Here is a 21322-nt window from a genome sequence, read left to right as displayed (position 1 = left end):
AACTCCATTTTTTACTCTCATTACCCCCTAATTCATTGCATTCAAAATCTACTTTTCCTTCAATTTTGTTTTGTTTGACCTACCAGAGTACTGAATTATACAGTATGTTAATACATAATACTATCTGCTCTTCCCTCCGTCAGTTGATTACAAAACAACTCAAAATTCCTTTAATCTTTCATTAAATCTGTTTAAATATAACTACAGATTCTTTTCTTTGCAAGCTTCCAACTTTTAGTACCAACAACATTGTTACTCTGTAGAGAAATGTTTGGAGACTTGGTGCAGCATTGAATACTCTCCAACTGACATGAAGAAAATGGTAGCATTGAGCAAAAAGTGTTTATTAGGGAATATTACAGAAGTGGGAATTCTGTTGATGGAGATACTGACAACACTTCAGCATGTGTGAAATGGACCATAAACTAAATATTTGAGGAAACAGGCAGTGTTTTAGGTGAAAGGAAAAAGTAGATGAAGATGAAGCTCAGAAAATCTTGCTGTGAAGCCCAAGAGTTTGCATAAACTTTCACAAGAACTGAGGATGTCTCACAGAACATTTGTTGAAGTAACTAGTCTGCATATTCTCACAAAATTTAGTGCACTCTGAGTGAGAACCTGACGTTATAAACAAAGTTTGATTTTCTGACAGAATACACTTTCATTTAGACAAGTATGTGAATAAGCAAAATGCAAGGTTTTGGTCTCCCTGCATTTAGCATTTTTTGAATCATCACGTGACATCTACTGGAGTGTCATTGGGGAAAATTTTGTACAACCATGTATGACAACTTTTTTCAAGAGGATGGTGCAAGGCTCTCTTCCTCAGGAGTTGTCCTGAAGTCCCAACAATGAGGTGTATGGCTGAAGATTGACATGGCCCCCAATGCCACTAGATTTAAACCCACATGATTTTTATCTCAAGGGTAGTTTCAAAGACAATGTATGTTCTTTGCAACATCACAGGCTGACTGTGGCACGTTATTTATAAACATAGAAGACATTGTGACATAAATTTCCAACACTGTTAGATATAATTCAAATGTTAATTTCTGTTTCTAAACAATATTTTATATTCTTTATATAAATAAATCATCATGCCTAGAAATAAAAAATATCTCTTTCTCCCTCTTCATTTAGATGAAGTGAAATTTGTTGATAATACTGGACCCCAAACTATTCTTCAAAAACGGTAACTTTCAGTTAATCACAAATTCTCTGGTTAATGAAAATTGATGTCTGCAAAATCCATAATGAAGAAACCATTACAAGATATATCAAAGCCTTACCTTATTTCAAAAGTCAGCTATACTACTATAGCATCTTAATCTGCCATAAGATGTGGAGAAATTAAAATTTTTAGGTCTTAAAATACCACATAAGCTGATAATAAAAGTACAAGCACTGACTGATCCATGCAACCAAAGATATGCCCATATTAACATCTGGGAACTCATTGGGAAGATTCTCTCCATGAAATTCAACATTATGCTCTGTTTACAATTTCTTAACCCAGCAGTGTGTTCATGTCCCCTTCCTCATTGTAACATAACACTCACACTGCAGGAGACACAATTACTCTCTGGAAACTAAACTGAGTAAGTTTTAGACATTTACTATGAACCGAAAATTTTTACACAAACTTTTTTTTATGCTTCACCTCTCTGGTGCAGCACAAGCACTGCTGGGTTAAAGCAGTTTTGTTACAATTTCATGATCTGTGGAAGTCTGGTCCTTATTGTTGTTCCGAACAATATGAATGCAGTGGGCTGGCATGGGTTTCCTGTGCATTTTTTTTTTATGTTCCATGTTTAGTGACAAATTGAATCACAATAAACTCAAACATATATACTACTGTATTTCCATGTTGACCACTCAGGTACATCAGTTCTCATTATTATTTATCTGTAAAAAAATATTATGTACTACAAAAATGTTTGTCTTTTGGAAGGGGAATTCAATTTAACGAATATCAACTAACATACTTTTATTGAAGTTTTACTTTTTTTTTTTTTTTTTTTTTTTGCAATTATGCAACCATCAAACATATGTAGAGTTATTTTGGCATGAAAAGAATTAGCATGTAACTGTTACCAACATCCTCAGATCATTAGCAAGGTTTTATTTTGTATTTTTTAAAATATACACCTTTTCATAATAGTTACTATTTTGATAGTTTATTTAAGATTACTTTCTTACTTTCAGGTTTAATAATTTAATGGATATACATGCATCTCCCCTTTATCTGTTTTATTCTTCCATTCGTTGGTTGGGAGTACGTATTGATCTGTTATGTGTATTAATTTCAATGGGTGCTGCTCTCTTTGCCATATTTCTGAAAGGTTATATGGAAGCTGCCTATGCTGCTCTTGTTCTATCACTTGCCATGCAGGTAATTAATAAAAATATTTTTAATAATACCTTTTTTTCCCAGAACATTCAGCAGTACACAATTGATATACTGGGTGGTTATAAAATAAGTTTCCTTATTCAGTAGACCCTAGTGTCAAAATGGTTAGCGTTAGTAATGTGAAAATCGGTGGGTATGTTCCCATACGCATTTAGTGTATGAGGAAATGATTTGTAGAAGGAAAAAAAAAGTTCAAATTTCCACCACTAGGGGAAAAACAGTGCTGCACATATGTAAAAGTTGTCATATATATTAAGGTAACTGGCACGGTACTGCACTCTTCTAAGAGATCACATTATTCCTGTTCTGCAAGAAAGGCAATGGGTAGAGACCGTAGTGTTCTTGCAAGATGGTGCCCCTCTCCACATTGGTCAACAAGTGGAGGAACTGCTCCGTTCCACATTCGGAAATGATCACATCATTTCTAGAGACTTTCCCCAGTTCTGGCCAGCCCAATCACCAGATCTCAGGCTATGGGGATACCTGAAAGACTGAGTTTACCGTGGCAGCATACAGATGCTTGTCGATTTGAAAGCAAGCATTAAAGATCATGTAGCCAACATCCCCAATGAGATGCTATGCGAAACTGTGTAGCATGCAGTCCTCCATTTTCCGAATGTTATCTTAAGTGAAGGAAAGCACATAGAACAATATCTGTAGATTTCTAAGTTCTGATATTAAAATCTAATCCTAAGTTAAGTATTCCATCTCATGTTTACAGCAGAAATTGAACTAATTATATTTTTTTTCTATAAATCGCTTCCCCATACCCAAAATGACATACCCATTGATTTTCACAGCACTATTAAACATTTTGCACTAGGGTCTCCTGAATAAGGAAACTTATTTTATAACCACTCGGTAAATACTTGCCAACTCTCCAAATTTACAATGGAGACTCCATTTCTTTTATCCCTTCTGCTTAACATTATAAAATAGTTTTCACACAAAAACACAGCTTTGCTGTTAAATTCAGAATTTTAAAAATTTCATTATTCACCTCTAGTTAACAAACTGGCTGCAAGATGTGCTAGTTTGTTGGATAAAATATGAGGAATGCACAAAATGAAATGTAAAATTTCATATCGTGTTAAGTGTAACTTATTGCTTATGTATGTGTGGTGCATAAATAAACTTGATTTAACAGTGTCCTTCAGCAAGATGTCAAAGAAGCATGATATTTAAGAAAAAATATACGCACAAGATTTTCAGTGCCTTATAAAATCTGTTAAAGTTATTAGTCATATAGTGTGAGGAAGCCCCAAGCTTTTGTTGCACCAGCCAAACTACCTACCTTAGAGGAGACCTGATTGAGGTCTATAAAGCTGTCAGGGAGATAGTAAATCAAATAAAGAGAAAAGTTTACAAGTTATGGGAGAAGAGATTTAGATGGAGCATAGGACATTTTCTTCAAGTGAGTTGCTTACCACTTGGATTAGTTATCTCCTTGAGTAATTTGAGGCTGAAAGCTTGAAAATTCATATGTTGGCCAGATGGGTACCTGCATGGGGAGGGAAATGCATAAGTAGTTTATTTAGCATTAGTAGAGGCATATGATGCAAGAAAGCAAGCTTATGCAGCATCAGCCAAAAAAAACTTCCACTTCACCCCTCCGTTCGTTCGAAATACCTGTCCAGCTGAGCCTTAAATTTATTTAGACTATCAACTTCCACAATAAGGGATGGAAGTCTGTTCCACCAACCAACTACCCGCTGGCTAAAGGCAAATTTCCGCACATCTATCCTACGTCTGTCTTTCCTCATAAATTCAAATTGAGCCAGTTCTGGCTCAATTTGAATTTATGTTCTGGAATACCTGTTTTGTTAAAAATACCTGTCCAGGCTCAGCTGGAGGGGTGAAGTGGAAGTTTTTTTTTGGCTGATGCTGCATAAGCTTGCTTTCTTGCACCATATGCCTCTATTAATGCTAATGCTAAATAAACTACTTATGCATTTCTCTCCCCGTGTAGGTACTCATCTGGCCAACATATGAATTTTTGAAAGCTTTCAGCCTCAAATTACTCAAGGAGATAACTAATCCAAGTGGTAAGCAATCTCTTGAAGAAAATGTCCTATGTTCCATCTAAATCTCTTCTCCCATAACTTGAATTTATAGCTTGTAAACTTTTCTCTTTATTTGATTTACTATCTCCCTGACAGCTTTACAGACCTCAATCAGGTCTCCTCTAAGGTAGGTAGTAGCCCACATATTCATAATCTTTCCTCGTATGAGCAAATCCTTTTGCCTCCTGCTCTTTCAAGAAGTTTGGTCTTCATAATTAGATACCGAATTCCAAGATTTAGTTTCCCTATCTCTACAAGCAAATGTTTGATAAATCATCAAAATGACACCATTAGCCCTCCTTGCTGCCTATCTGTATTGCATGGTACATATATCTGTCTCTATGACCTTTCATTTTCTCCATTAAAACATGGCAGCCACTTTTCTGACCACCCTTGAAGCCAATTCAAGTCGTGTCATCCTGAAGGACTACTTCAGGTTGACTTGAATTGGTGGCAATCATTAACTACTCTCTATCCTTTGATTGTTATTTAAGAAAATAGTAGTAGTAATGGAGGCATGTGATGCAAGAAAGCAAGTGTATGAGCTTATGAAGCATCAGCCACAAAAAAAAAAAAAAAATCTATTTCACACATTCATTCCCTCTAAAAGTTTGTCTAGTTCCTCCTTGAATTTATTTAAGCTATCAACTTTCATGACAGATGGAAGTTTGTTCCAGCAATTAACCACTTGCTGGCTAAAGGCAAATTTCTACACATCTATTCTACAACTGGCTTTCCTCAATTTGAATTTATGCCCCCTCAGGATTTAAATTTGAGCAAGCGGAAGAATCCCATCAGAATTCAGGGTGCTCAACCCATTCAAGGCCTTATATACCTCAATTAGATCACCTCGCAGGTGCCTAGTCTCTAGCCACTGCAATTTGCTGAACTGAAGCCTTTCTTGGTAAGAGGACCCCTTCATTCCCTTCTCTGTACGCAATACTCAAGGCATGACCTGACCATTGCCTTATACAAAGGGATAATCACCTGCTTTTCCCTACTAGAAAAATTCCTGTATATCAATGACAATACCCAATACCTACTCTGGCAACCTGTCTGCATTTCTCAGAAAACTTTATATCTGACTGTACAATTACTCCCAGATCTTTTTCAATCACCCTAAGTATAGTACTACACAGTTGGTACCCTAAATCAGAAACAGCAGTGGTCCCTAGGAAACCCCACTTTTAATGTTAGCCTAATCTGAAAAGTATCCATTAATCGCAACCCCTGCCTCCTACTATGTGAGTGATAAATTATCTAAAATCCAGACCCCAATGCCCCTCAAGTTTATTAGTGATAACAGCATAAGCAAAGTTTTGAATGATATTCTAGCACCTCTGCTTAAATTTTTTAATTGGAGTTAAAAACCCAAAAAAAGAAGTAAAGTATTTTAATTTGTTCCTGTGTTTTTTTTTAATGAAACTACACTAACGTGCTCTTGCCTCCATGTGGTGGGACTGAAAACATGGAAGAGCAAAAGCAACTCTTCCAGGTCAAAATGAGTAATCCTAACCCTTCCATCTCTGAGCACCGTATCCAGTTGCTTTGAAGATATATTTGCTCCATAATGTGACAAATAACAGACAGACTCCTAGTTTACTTGTGAAACCAGATTTTTAGTATACATTTTACAAGAGAGCATGCAGTTTGAAAAATGTCATTCTCTTTTATCTGAAAGGGTTGGAGGATGGGCAGCATCCCCCCCCCCACACATGCTCAAAATGGCTGTGAAAAACTACAACAATGGGTATTCTACCCATTGCAGTAACCACTCACAATACTGATGCTACATGATGGAGAGTGATTTCAGTTTGTGACTTCTTTAGTGTATCAAACAGAAAATGATCTCTGAACTGTCAGAGTTCAGGGAGTAACAGCTATTATGAATCTAAATATGTAAAGCTAGGACCCATTCCTTGCTTTTGCTGAGATATAACAAAGCAGCATACTTAACCAACTAATATGAGCACATATCCTAAACCCTCTGAAGTATGGTCACTCTTAAATGGCGTATCATAGTACACTTGCTTGTGCCAGATGTGGCTCAAATGATCATGAGAGCAATGCATACATAGCTGTGAGTGCATTATTCTCATGATCTGCCAAAACCAAAGTGTTTTAATTGTGAACAGAGCCCCTTCCCAGGGAATGCCAAAGCTTGATTCAGGAAAAAGAAATCCAGAAACAAAGCCATATGAAATATTTGCAACCAGTGTTTAGTGCCAGAACTATACATGCTCAGAAGGTAGCAAATTTCTGTACCACCAGGATACAAACTGATATAACTATACCTCTGACAGAATCACTTGCCCTTCCCTTCTCTTTCAACACAGTAGTAGCTCTTCTGTCTCATAACAAATCCTCAAGGTGAAATCATCAAAGTGTATTGTCCAGGAACAAATGGATATCGAAGATAAAAAAAATCAACAGAGGAGGATACAGGTTGCCAAATTTTCACAAAGAATTAAAAAAAAAAAAAAAATCTCAAGTCAAACATAAATAATGATGAAGCTTGTACAGTGGCATTATTGTGGACTACACTGCAAGTTAGCATAGCTTAATGTTTTGAAAAAATTTGAAAATTATTTCAATTGGCCTACAAGACCAAAACTTATCTCCTAACTTAAAATAGTTGGGGGGGGGGGAAGCTGCAAGCCATGACCACAGGCTTCCATGCCATCAGTCAATTTGTATATAATAAAGAAGTAGAGATTAATACCCAGAATGCACTGTTGCCACAAGATATGGAACTTTGTGCATTTCAGTTGTCACGTCGAAGAAAAGTTCATCAGTAACTTAACATAAATAAGTAATTTATGACTGGAACTTATAGCTGAATCAATTTGTGGTAGGTGTGAAGAAGAAATTATATGCTAATTAAGCTTGGTAGTCAAGCTGTTGTTCCATAACTAACTTGATGACAGTAAGCTCATGTATGATGGCAGTTCAATAAAGAATGATCATAATTGTAAAATAGAAAACTTGCTTCTTATCCAAATGGGAGTTGAGCATTCTTTTCTCTTGCCAAAGCTATTGCCCACCTCTGTCAAAACCAGATGGTTATATTACCACTTCAGCCAAAGATAAAGCTGACCTGCTAGCATCCTACTTTTCTTCCAACTTGTGTATTGATGATCTTGGTAAACCACTTCCCAGTACACTCCATTCAATGCTTCCTATGGCCTTCCATCAAAAGGATTTTGAACAATCTTGATACTAACAAAGCTCCTATGTCCTGATAGTATTTCTCCACTCGTTCTCCTAAGCTTACTGTTCCTATTCTTTGTCACCTTTTTTCATTTTCTACAGGTATTTTCCCTTCTGCTTGGAAATTTGGTACCCTGATAATGCAGACATGCCATCAAGACGAGTGGGTAAAGTGCCTGCGTGGCAACCCAAAGGTTGCGGGTTCGAATCCCGTCTCGGACTTGGATCAGAGTAGTGCAAAAACCTTGGGAGGTGCATTATGGCCACAGAAGCCGATGCGCCAACAACTAACAAAGAAAAAACATGCCATCACGGTTGCGAATTTAATTCCACAAGATACCGAATAGTGAAGATAATGATAATATTTTGAAGACTAAATGCACAAGGAAAAATATGTTATGGGTGAAATTAACTATATAATATTGGTGTAAATACACCATGGTTTACCCATAAATTTAACTACATAAGTAGTGTAATGGCATTGTTTGATTTTATCTCATTGTGGCTACCTTCAACAATGAGATACCAGGTATTGCACTACTTCGAATAAATAACGCTTCTCTAGTAGAGGAGACTACTGTTATTTATTCTCGGTGGGTACCACCACCCAAATGCGTTTCGGAGCTTGTTGGCTCACTCATCAGTGGGTGGGCAGGTACCCTCAATGTCTGCATTATCAGGGAACCTGCCCGCCCACCAATGAATGAGACAACAAACTCTGAAACACATCTGGGTGGTAGTGCAATACCTGGTATCTTGTTTTTGAAGGTAGCCACAATATGAGATAAAATCAAATTATGCCATTACACTACTTATGTGGTTAAATTTATGGGAAAACTATGGTGTATTTACACCAATATTATATAGTTATCCATATATGGACAAATTCAGTGGAAAAGTTTGGTGAAACTCAAGCAGTTGCCCTTGACATTAAGGTCTTCTAAATCTCTCTAGGTGGTAGATGACTCTCATCAACCAGTGCAATACCACCACTTTGCTTATTCGAGGCTTGAAGTGGTGGAACCCATGTTTAGTCTCCAGAGCTAAGTTCTGGTCAACCCTTCCCCATCTCTTCCATCATGCAGTTTGATTGATTTTTGAGGTTATGATGAACATCGTGGCGAGATCCAATCTTCCTTACATTTCGAGGGAACAGCTCTAAAACGGTATTCGCAGGCCGACCACTAGTTAGTAAACCGGACCGAACCTATTGGTAACTCTCTAGGAGGATCAGCTAGTGACTGGAGGAAGTCCGAGTAGTGTATGCAGGGGGAGAGCATTGTCGAGGCCATATTATGTCAAGGATCTGGATATATTCTTACCATGTATACGCCATATCCAAAAATTTCATTACTTCATGCAGCATGTCCCACCCACTTTTTCTTACTATTGAATACACCATGAATTGTCAAACTAATAGAGTAAGCTTATCTGCAAAAAGATCTAAACCTCCCAAACACTTCCTAATTCATTTCACAAATATATGTGGTCTCAATTCTAATCTCAATGATGTCCATTTCCACTTGCAGTCTGCCAAACCCCATGTAGTTTTTCTGACAGAATCTCAGTTATTGGTTGATTCAACTACTGCTCATCTTAGTTGCCCAAATTATTCGCTATATGATTTGTTTGGCCTCAAAGGTGGTACATTTGTGCATATGTCCGTTCCAATATTCCCTGTCAGAGACTTGGTAATTTGGAATCTCCTCTTTTTGATCTTCCCTGGCTTAAAATCTCTCTCTCCACCTCATTGTGTCAAATTCATCTGTTGTCTCTATTGTTCTCCCAACTCCACTAATCACTTGGAGCTCTTTGACCTCCTTTCTTTGCAACTTGACTTTCTCCAGTCCAACTTTCTTAACAGTGAGGTAATTTTCCTTGGTGATTTTAATGTTCACAACTCCAGCTGGCTTCCGTTTTCTAGTCACACCGACCCAGCTGGTCGAGATGTTTAGGCTTTTGCAATTACTAATGACCTTGCACAGATTGTTCATTTACCTTAAAGAATACCAGACAATCCTAACCATACAGCCAAGATGCTTGATCTTTTTCTCACAAACAACCCTTCTAAGTAGACGGTCGAAGTGAGAGGTCCTTCAGGCACCTCAGATCACAACTTGGTGATTGTCTCTTCTACAATGGAGCTTTTATCTCATGGCTGTTCCCAACCTCATATTGTTTGGCATTACAAGAATGCAAAATGGGATGAGCTGCGAGATTTCTTTTCCTTGGTCCGATTACTGTTTCAAAACTTCTGATGTCAACATTTTCTCAGATCGTGTCAGTGAAATTATTCTTGCACGAATGAAATCCTTTATCCCACACTCCACTTTAAAATGTCGCCTTTTATCTAAACCTTGGTTTTCCAATAAATGTGCTAATGCTGTTCAAGAGAAGAACATTACATATCGTAATTGGCTTGTTTCATTTTCTGCCTACACCAGAGATCGCAACAATTGTAAATCAGTTATTAATCCGTCCAAACTAGCGTTTGAACAGGCTCAGAGTAGAAAACTTGCTTCTGGCCCTAATGGTAGCCAAGCATTGTGGTCTCTTGCCAAAGCTAAAGCTGACCTGCTAGCATCCCATTTTTCTTCCAACTCGTGTATTAATGATCTTGGTAAAACACCTCCCACCACGCTCCATTCCATGCCTCCTGTGGTCTTCCGTCAAAAGGATTTTGACGTATCTGGATGCTAAGAAAGTTCCAGGTCCTGATGGTATTTCTCCACTTGTTCTCAAAACCTGTGCTCTTGAACTTACTGCTGTTCTTTGCCACCTTTTTCCACTTTCTTCTTCTAAAGGTGTTTTTCCTTCTGCTTGGAAATTTGCTCATATCCAGCCAGTTCCTAAAAAAGGGTGACAAATCCGTCCCATTGCAACTATTTCTACTCATTCTGAAGTAATGGAGAAATCAATTAACCGCCAACTCTTAAACTACTTGGAAACCTTCCGTCTGATCAATGATCGCCAGTATGGATTCCGTCAGTGTCAATCCACTGGTGATATCCATTGGCTTATGTTACCCATTTATGGACTAATTCAATGGAAAAGTTTGGTGAAACACAAGCAGTTGCTATTGACCGTGTTTGACATACAGGTTTTCTAACTAAGCTTTCATCTTATGGTTTTCTGTAATTGGGTATCCAATTTTCTCTCTGACCGATCACTGTGGGTGAGAGAAAACTGGATACCAATATTGCTCTCTATCTTTTACCTTCTCCATTAAAGCTGGTGTCCCTCAAGGTTAAGTTCTTTCTCCCACTCTTTTCCTTTATATATTAATGACCTTCCATTGACTGGAAATCCTATTCATAGTTTTGCTGATGATAGCACATTGCATTCTACCTTACGGTTTGAGAAACCTTGCCCTGTACAAAAAGAGCTTTAACTTTTCGAATATCTACTACCAATTCCTTAAATGTTGATATACAGGTAATTCACCAGTGAGGCAAAGATAACGATCTTGTTTGGCATAAAGGTCTTCTAAACAAGCTTCCATCTTATGGTTTGCAAACTGTTTTTTGTAATTGGTTATCTAGTTTTCTCTCTGATCGCAATGGCTCTCTGTCTTCTAACTTCCCCACTAATGCCAGTGTTCCCCCAAGGTTCAGTTCTTTCCCCCACTCTTTTCCTCTTGTATATTAATGACCTTCTTCCATTGACTAGAAATCCTATCCATAGTTTTGCCAATGATAGCACATTGCATTCCACTTTCCATTTTGAGAAAACTTGCCCTGCTCAATCAGCTTCAACTTCTCGAAAATATGCTACCAATTCCTTAAATGCTAATCTCCGGGTAATTCTCCAGTGGGACAAAGACAACTTAGTTGATTTCAATCCTTCTAAAACTCAGTCTTGTCTTATATCGCAAAAAGGATTCTTCTGTTCCTATGCTTATCTTTGGCGACACTCTGATTTCTAGGCAAAATGATATATCTCTTTTGGGGATTACCCTGACTTCTAATCTCTCTTGGCACAAGCACATTACAAATATTGCTTCCTCTGCATCTAAAAAACTTGGTTTTTTCTTTCACTCTCGGTGTTACTTTTCTTCCAAACAGCTGTTCACTCTGTACAAATCGCAAATCCGCCCTACCATGGAATATTCTTCCCACATCTTGGGTGGTGCCCCCAAAACCTCTCTCTCAGGCTTCTAGATTCCATTCAGAAGAGGGCAGTTAGGTTAATTAATGATTCATCTCTAACAGAGTCTCTCCACTCTCTGTCTCATAGACGTACTGTTTCTGCAGCATGCCTTTTCTACAGATACTTCCATGGGCACTGTTCTTCTGAATTGGCTTCTCTAATTCCAGCTGTCTTTTTCAAAACAGTCCAAACACATGCCGCCAACATCCATTTACTGTCCAACTTCAAACTCACAGAACCAACTTTTCATCTTCCTCATTTATTCATTCAACTGCCGTTTTCTTGAACAACCTTCCTTCATACGTATTTCCTGAAAATTACAGTCTACAGAAGTCCAATGTCAACAAATATCTTCTTTCGTCTTCTCAACCTCCAACCCAAGCATGGTACTAAGTACAGTCAGTCTTCGTATAACACGTGTTTACACTACACAAATTCGATGATACACGATTTATAAATAGGGGAACGATATCTTATATAACACGATTTGCCTTTGTGTTTACAAGAAACGGCAGTCGAACGCAACACGATAGGAATGAAGAGAATCTTCGGAAAACGTATTTATGTTTTTTATATCAGTGAAGGGGAAACGCATTTCACCATAATAACGTAAAAACCAACCCAATTCCAGCTGTCGGTATAATCGCAAATGCAATTAGATCGAGTTTATAACAAATTCCACTAGCAGAAACGCAATTGGAAATTGTTTTTATTGTTTTATGGCAGTAACCCCTAGAAATGTGCTTTAGTAAAATGTGAGGTGTTAATAGTGTATCTCGGCCTTTACGGTGTTGTTTATTCAGTTGCTACACGCGCGCAGCTTTTTATGTGTATAAAGCGTGCCTCCTCATTTTGTAATTGTCCTTTATTCCCTAAAAATGAGTAAAATACTTACAAGGTGTGAAAAGGAAGCGTCCTGGTGAAGACACTGCAGATTCAGAGAGAAAAAGAAAAGCAATATCAATAAACAGAGGCAGACTGGGTCAAAAATTCTTACCCGGGAAAATTTATAGTGGCCTCATACTATGGTTTATGGCCAAGTCCGTCTCTGTCGATAGAGAAAAAATATGAAATTGTGAAATGCTTTGAGTGAAATGAAAGGCCACAGGCTACAGGCCTAAATGAGGCAATGCTGAGAAAATAAAAACAACTTTCATAGCAGGAACAACTCAAAGTGTAATTAAAATCCATTAGATTAAGACACAAAGAATTGGAAGAGATGGAACGGCTGTTATCTGTTTGGATAGAAAATCAAACAAAAAACAAGTTCACTTACGATAGAAGCAAAAGTAATATCTTATTACGTAATAAAATACTTACGTATTTTATTACGATTATTTATTGTGTTTGGTAATGTTTTGGTTACAAATGTGTGTTCAATCTTGGGTGGTCGGCACCTAACCCTATTTTTCCCATAGGGCCTGTTGTTTATATTGCACAGGGGTTTCTAGGAACACAACTATCGTGCTATATGAGGACTGACTGTACTATATGTTCTAATACCTCTTGTGTTTGGGGTTTACATAAAAAAAAAAAAAAAAAAAAAAAAGCTTCCATCTTATAGTTTGCCAACTGTTTTTTGTAATTGAGAATGTTCTCTCTGACTACTCATTGCGGGTGATGGCTCTCCATCTTCTAATTTCTTCACTAATGCTGGTGTTCCCCAATGTTCAGTTCTTTCTTCCCATCTTTTCCTCTTATATGTCAATCGAGATCAAACAAAAGTCATCATCTGTACTAGATGAGGCTTCATAAAGATTTGCTAATCATGTGTAGGGAAGTAAATGTATTCTGCATCAGCCAAAAAAAAAAATTCTGAGCAGGGTGCATTACCCTGAGCTTTCCTGACCACCTGCTTGCACTGTAAGGAAAACTTTTGTATACTTTTACCATAACCCCTAAGTCTTTCATCCTGGATCATCTTTAATTCAGTGTCCTATAATAATTTATTAATAGAAAATTGTAATAAAAAGATAGATCAGAAACACAGTACTATAGTGAAAAATTTAATGCTGTTGATCTCTTTCAGCTAAGTGGTATGTACCAATATATTGTCAGGCTGTGTTGTGAGGTAGAAAATTGTTTCACATCTGTAGAAAGGATTCAATCATATATAGAAAATTTGGAAACTGAAGCACCACTTGTTAAAAACTGTCCACTACTTGATTGGCCCAGCAGAGGCCATATTATATTTAATAAAGTAACTATGAGTTATGGAGCAGAGTACCCCATTGTTCTGAAAGAGCTGACATTTAATATACAACCTCAGGAAAAGGTTGGAATCTGTGGCAGAACCGGATCAGGTCAGTGTTTTATTTAAAATCTTACCAGTAATATTTTCTGTTTGGAATATTGTTTTTTGGGAGCTGCTTAAAAATTATTTTTTTAAATTCTTGTTTTAAATTAGTAGTATAAGGAATGCAATTTGTTCATTGCTTGGCATTCAAAGTTTACTTAAAACAACAGGCACCTCCGTAGCCAGGTGGGAAGGAGCAGCAGTGCGTAGCACACGCTTCTTGATTAGACCGTGGTTCGAGCCCGTCACCACCAAATACGGAGGATGCGGAAAGGTCAGGGAATGACCACCGCATATCCCGGAGCAATATGGCCTTAGTTGCTAATGCTCCTAAAAACCAAATAACAACAACTTAAAACAACCAATGTTGGCTTCTGCCACCATTGTTATAGTATTAATATAATTACTAGGAGGAGTCTAATCAATAACAGAAGTGTTATTAGTCCATAAACTATAAATTTATAGCAATACAAATGTGATTTTATAACATAACTGCATCTTGTAGTACATATTCTTATCTAAAATAGCATAGATTGTAATGCTGTCAAATAAGCACAATTAGTGTAGTGTTATTATTTTCATATCGCTTAGTTTTAAGCGTTGTTTTTAAATTATTAGACTAAAATCTTGCCTCAGACTAGTGGGAATGCTTTGGTTCAGGAGAGAACTGCTGAGGGCAGTTCTGCAAATCACAATTATATGTGCTACTTGTTCCCTTTAGCAGGACATGATACAGCCATGGGGGATGATTTTTTTGTATAAGTTTGTTGTAAAGAACATCAGCAGATTAAGCACAAATTCATCATTCTGATGGGCTTGAAGAATTTTAGGAGGATTCATCAAGCACTCAGTTGTCCAGTGCCAGACAACAACGTCCTCCACAGTAGAGTTCTTTGAATCCAGAGGAAGTAGCTACAGTTGGTAACTCAATTGTCAAGGAAATGGGAAATATATTGTGCAATAAGGGCAGGTAGGATAAGACCAGGATATGTCTACAGAGGCTAAGGTTGATGATGAATAGAGAAGATATCATGTTTTAAGGGCATAAAAGTGATATTGTTGTACACATTGGTACTAATGATATTAAGAGGTTTGAGAATTTAATTAGCGAGTACAGAGCAGTGGTGAGAAAAATTCATGAGCTAGGATTGAAATTGAAAGTTTTTGCAATTCTGCCACACATAATAAGAGGGAGGGAGTACATGAAAGCATTATCAGTCAATTTGGTGGGTTGGAAAGCTGCTAACTTGTAGAGATACGCAGACTAATAGATTAACAGTACTCACATATGGTGTAAATGATTCTTGCACTGTTTCTATCAGAACATGAAGCAGCCTGCAACAAGTTGTTGGAGGTTCTCATTGATTAAGCAGTTACATGGACTGAGTATGATTACTAAGAATGAAAACAGGTGCATGTATGCTAAGAGCATAGTAAATGAATTTGAAGTACTGGTCTAAGTCATCAAATGCAAACACTGTCGGGATATCAGAAACATGGGGTCACTGAGATACGATATGCTCATGACCCAAAACATTATGACCACCCATCTCCATAGTACCTAGAAGTGATGGCTCAGATAGAGCATGTCAGTACATCAATATAAATCTTGGGGAAAGGGAATGATTTGTGTTGTGAGGAAGGCGGGGCCCCAACATCTCGGCAACCATCACTGATTGACAGTTGAGGTAACTGGTGGTTGTGTGCTGATTAGGACAACAGATGGCTCGCAATTCCTACAAACAGGGCACACAGAGAAACATATATGAGCATGCCATCCAGCAGATGCCCTCCACAAGGGCATCTGCTGGATGGCGGGGCAACCTGTTTGTGTGCCCATGTTAACCATCATCGGGAGCACTATCATGGATAACACTGGATCTCATCCTCACAGCCTTCCTAGCACTGCAAATTATTCCCCATTTTCAAACCCTGTCAGGTTTTTCCTGTGCCGGATAGTGATGTCACTCCACTCATGGAGACAGGGTTGGTCATAATGTTTTGGCTTATGAGTGTATGTACCTCCACATGCTTATGAATGGGATATAATGGGTTTTATTTACTATTAACAGATTGGGATGTCAGAACATATCTTAATATGATGGATATTTGACATTTTTACCTAATTTAACCCCATCAGCTTTTACTTGTGGAGCTACTTGAAGAATTAAGTGTACAATAATAACCCTGCTCATCAACAGGTTGAAAGCCACACTTAAACTAAATAAGTGTATGGAGAATGTATGTCATTCAGTTGTTCATTGCTAGAAAATGGTGGACATCTGTATCAGTACCATGCACCAAACTATTGCTTCTGAATACATACAAGAGTTGAGGTTTATAATTAATTTTACTCCCTAAATATATGTGAGACACTCTATTAAAACTTAGCCCTATTCTTGACCTATGCATCTTATAATTGTTATCATTACTTTCACTTTTTTTTTTTTGTCTGGAGCACTTACTAATTTTTAGAAAATAATGAGGGCAAAATGCACAAATTAAGTAATTGCATAGAAAGACTGCTGTACAGACCAAGTTGGTCACACACAGGGTTCATTCATATGCTTGCCAATGTAGCTAAACCAACAACTGCATTTCAAAGTATTTTTAAGGGTATCAATATATTAGTGTAAAATAATGGAGGAAAGCAAGCTCAGACAGCACCAGATAAAAGTTTGTTCCAACAATCCAACTGCCTGAAAACAAATTTCTGTGTATCCGTCATGTAACACCAGTTTACATTTTTGCCACCGTATATCTGTTGTCTGAGCAGGAAGAAGGATGCATTGTCAGATCTCCTTGTAGGTGCCTAGTTTCCAGAACTGAACCCTCACTAATCTCATTGCCCTTCTCTGCACCCATTCCAACAATTCACTATCCTTCCTAAAATTTTCTACACCTATATGCAGTTGGTTCTACAGAAGGTTCTACACCTATATGCAGTTGGTAGATGCAGCTTATCCATTGCTTTTAAAACAGAATAATCACTTCTTTATCCCTGTATATCACACCGAGCTGTCTGCACAATTGATATGTTATTCTGGGATTACTGCTACCACTAGATGTCAGATGAACTAATGAGACATATGGCAGAGAAGAAAAATGCTTGCATACATATAAATTAACACGTGACAAAGAAGCCTATGATAAATATAAGTTGATCTGTAACCAAGTTACAAAGGAGGTTAGGCAGGCAAAGGCAGATTATGAGAAATATTTGGCAAGGGATGCAAAGAAAAACAGCAAAGAGTTCTTTACTTATGTAAACTCTAGAAGGAAGGGTATGAATCAGATTGGTCCACTTGATATTGATGGTTCAACTGTTGGTGATCCTGCTCAGGTAGCTAACAAACTAAATGAATATTTTGCATTGACATTCACACATGAGGAGTTATTCAGCAAGGGGAATGCCAGAGGTGTATTCAACTCTGGCAGTAAGCTAGATAATCTTGTAATAACTGAGAGTAAAGTGGAGGAGAAATTGTTGAAGAAAGGCACCTGGGGTGGGTGGGATCTATCCAGTTATATTAAAGGAGGCAGCAAAGGAAGTAAGCAAACCCTTAGCCATAATTATGAGAGCTTCCTTGGACTCAGGGGAGGTACCCATAGACTGGAGATGTGCAAATGTGATCCTATTCACAAAGGAGGATCAAAGGCTAACACAAGTAATTATAGACCTGTGAGTTTAACTTCTGTTCCAGGAAAATTAATGGAGGCACTGGTTAAAGAAGCACTGCAGGATCATCTAGACAAGACTTCAGTTATAGCTCGGACACAGCATGGTTTTGTTAAGAGGAAGTCTTGCCTGAACAATTTGATTGGATACTATGATGCAGTCACAAAAGAACTGGATGCAGGGAATAACTTTGATATTATATACTTGGATCTTAGAAGGGCCTTTGATATTGTTGCACAAATTGGAGCAGTGTGGCATTGGAGGCAAATTGCTGCTATGGATAAAGGGATGGTTGAGGTGGAGAAGACAGAGAGTGTTAATCAATGGACACTGCTCATCGTGGACTAATGTTATTAGTGGAGTCCCTCAGGGTTCAGTGTTGGGTCCATTATTGTTTTCTGTATTTATAAATGATATTGATGATGGTATATCAAGCTTAATATCCAAGTTTGCAGACAATACAAAGGTTGGTAGGGTTGTTAAGGACACTACTGACGCTATGCTGCTGCAACAGGATCTGGAAAGGTTGAGAGGTGGCAAATGAAGTTTAACATTGACAAATGTAAAGTACTACATATATGGGAAACAGCAACCCCAGAGCAACGTATCAACTCTGTGGTACTACACTGACAGTGGTAGAGAATGAAAAGGACCTGGGGGTAATTGTGCAGGCAGATATGAAGTTCTCTGAGCAGTGCAGGGCTGCAAGAGTAGCTCATGGTGTCTTATCAATGATATATAGGAATTTTTCTAGCAGGGATAAGGAGGTGATTATTCCCTTGTATAAGGCAATGGTCAGGCCACACCTTGAGTACTGTATACAGGTCTGGAGGCCTCATTTCAAGAAGGATGTAGAGCTGCTGGAATGAGTACAGAGAAGGGCAACAAGGTTAGTGAATGGAACAAAGGGTTGCTCTTACGAAGAAAGGCTTAAGTTTTGCAAATTACAGTGTCTGGAGACTAGGCACCGGCAAGGTGATCTGATAGAGGTGTATAAAGCCTTGAATGGTTTGAGCATGCTCAATGCTGATGGGATTCTGCCTCTTGCTCAGAATAATCACCTTAGAGAGCATAAATTCAAATTGAGGAAAGATAGATGTCCGGAAATTTGCCTTTAGCCAGCGGGTTGGTTGGTGGAACAGACTTCCATCCCTTGTTGTGAAAGTTGGTAGCTTAAATAAATTTAAGGCTCAGCTGGACAGGTATTTTGAACGAACGGAGGGGTGAAGTGGAAGTTTTTTTTTTTTTTTTTTTTTCTGGCTTTCTTGCATCATATGCCTCTACTAATGCTAACACTATGCAGTACCTTATATATATATATATTTTTTTTTTCCTAACACTGCAGCCAAATCAGCGAATCTATTTAACTCTTGCCTGTTAGTCCCCTATACAGACTACAGGCAAGTAATTTGTATCCCAATGGCAACACTCATGGCATGGACAGGCTGCAAACAAATTATGTGAGATTAAGCCTGTAATTGAACATTGGCAGTCTAGTCTGCGCAGGAACCGAAAAGAGGAAGTTGTTCTATCTCGGCTCCACATAGGACATTGTCACCTGCTTGAGGGCAGACGATCGTCCTATGTGTAGAAATTGTGACGCCGTTTATGTTTTCGCCATCTATCTGAGCCTTATACACTCAGACAGATTTTATTGGACAATGACAACATGTCAGCTATATTTAAATTTTTACAATTTATTAATCTAAATAACTTTATCTAGAATGTTTTTAATTGTTTTATAAACTTTTTATATTGTATATATCTTTACAATAATATATAAACAATTATATTATACTTTACACCTTTTTTTGAGTTGGCGCATTATATGCGCCAACTCAAAAAAAGTCCATAGGGACTATTTCAGTTTTCTCTCATAATTAAAGATTTGCCACCTCTCTCTCTTAATATAAATAGACAGATCCCATATTTATGTGTAATTTCAATAATTTCTCTTCCATTTAGCTCTCTGTAATTTGATACACTTAATAAAACAAATTCCTCATATGTAAAATATCTATTCAGTTTGTCAGATCCTTCTCACCTGAGAAGGATCAACTGTTATATCATTCACATCTTCTTTCCTTCTAGGCTTTACATAAGTAAAGTCTTTTGCTAATTTTCTTTTCATTCATTGTCAGAGACTTCTTGTAATCTACCTTAGCTTGCCTAACCCATGTTATTACTTGATTGCACACTAGTTTATACCTATACTGTATCATCTGATATTTTATATGTATTTCAAGCATCTTTCTTCTCTGTCAAGTCTCACCAGCCCATCTAACATCCATTTAGATCAAAGCCTTGTCACTATCTCTTACTTCGCATAAAAAACTTCTATGATTACGTCCCTGAATTTACTGTTGGCAACATCATCAATCCCACATCAATAAACTGTTTCTTTTATATGCAGATTCTTAATGCATGAAGAGTTGCTGCTTTCTCTCATTGCCTCTTTAGAAGGGACCAAAAAAGGCTTCAGTTCTGCAGTGGCTGGAGACTAGGCACCTGCAAGGTTTTTTTAAGGCCTTGAATGGACTAGGTAAGCTCAATGCTGATGGCATTCTTCCTCAGACTACCACAAGGGGGCATAAATTGAAATTGAGGAAGGATGTGCAAAATTTATCTGCAGCCAGTATGTGGTTCATTGTTGGAACAAACTTCCATCTGTTGTTATGGATGAATTTGGGAGGGGATGTGAAGGGTGTGTTTCTTTTTTCTCCTTTCTTGCCACTACTAATACTAAAATGCTGGTATAGAAAACAGTCATAATCTTTCATTATATGACATGATTTACTGGACACTATTTGTTCATTAGGCCTATAACACACTCCTATTCTCATTTTTGTTTTTTCTTATGGTGATGCCAAAATGACTTAATTTTTCTTTTAATTGCTTCTTTACTAAGAGAATTACCTCCCCCCCCCAACACCTTAATTTTTGAGCTGCTGCATGTTACAATAAAAGCAGTTGTAGAATCGCACCTCTTTGGCTGCATACCCACCTCCTCCAGAAAGCTAGCTTTGATATCATCAGCAAGTCTTCTATTTTAGTGTATCCCTTCCCTGCAACAACAATCTCCTCTTGACAAATATAGACCATGCTGGGAAAAATTCTACCCAATGAACGTTGCATTCTTTTCAGGGCAGAATTGCAGACAATTTGAATGTGTGACTGACTTTTTCAGTAAATTCTTTATTCTTAATATCACTGGTATGAGCATATCCAACAGTATCTCTTTTGTGCCTTTTAAGATGATAGCTGCTCTTTGTCATCTACTTTTGTTCCAGGCAAACATATCCTGGTCCTATTCCACCTATCCTTTTTATAAAATATTTCCTTTGGAGGATCTCATTGCATTGTGCTGGGTGGCTAGTGCTTGAAGAGTCCTTTTTAATTTGTTTGAGGTAATTATCTCTGTTCCTCAAGCCCTCTTGTAGGCCCATCGGAACACTGATTTGTTACTTAAATTCCTAATACTCTGCAATGAATGTAGCTGGGATTTACAAGAGAAC

General features: G+C 37.7%; 1 protein-coding gene across 1 annotated transcript in view; it reads left to right on the top strand.

Annotated features, from left to right (window-relative positions):
- Nucleotides 1-21322, top strand: part of LOC150083139 (ATP-binding cassette sub-family C member 5-like) — a 278483-nt gene that overhangs the window by 232268 nt on the left and 24893 nt on the right. Inside the window, exons 19-20 of the mRNA XM_090378404.1 lie at nucleotides 2206-2392; nucleotides 13862-14135. Of these exons, the coding sequence (XP_090234530.1) occupies nucleotides 2206-2392; nucleotides 13862-14135 (461 nt within the window). The remainder of the gene's footprint in view (nucleotides 1-2205; nucleotides 2393-13861; nucleotides 14136-21322) is intronic.

The sequence above is a fragment of the Mastigoproctus giganteus genome, chromosome 7, assembly GCF_048544385.1.
Source record: "Mastigoproctus giganteus isolate SK-2022 chromosome 7, ASM4854438v1, whole genome shotgun sequence".
Lineage (NCBI taxonomy): Eukaryota > Metazoa > Arthropoda > Arachnida > Uropygi > Thelyphonidae > Mastigoproctus > Mastigoproctus giganteus.
The sequence above is the reverse complement of the archived record's forward strand: the minus strand, read 5'-3'. Positions and strand labels throughout refer to the sequence as shown.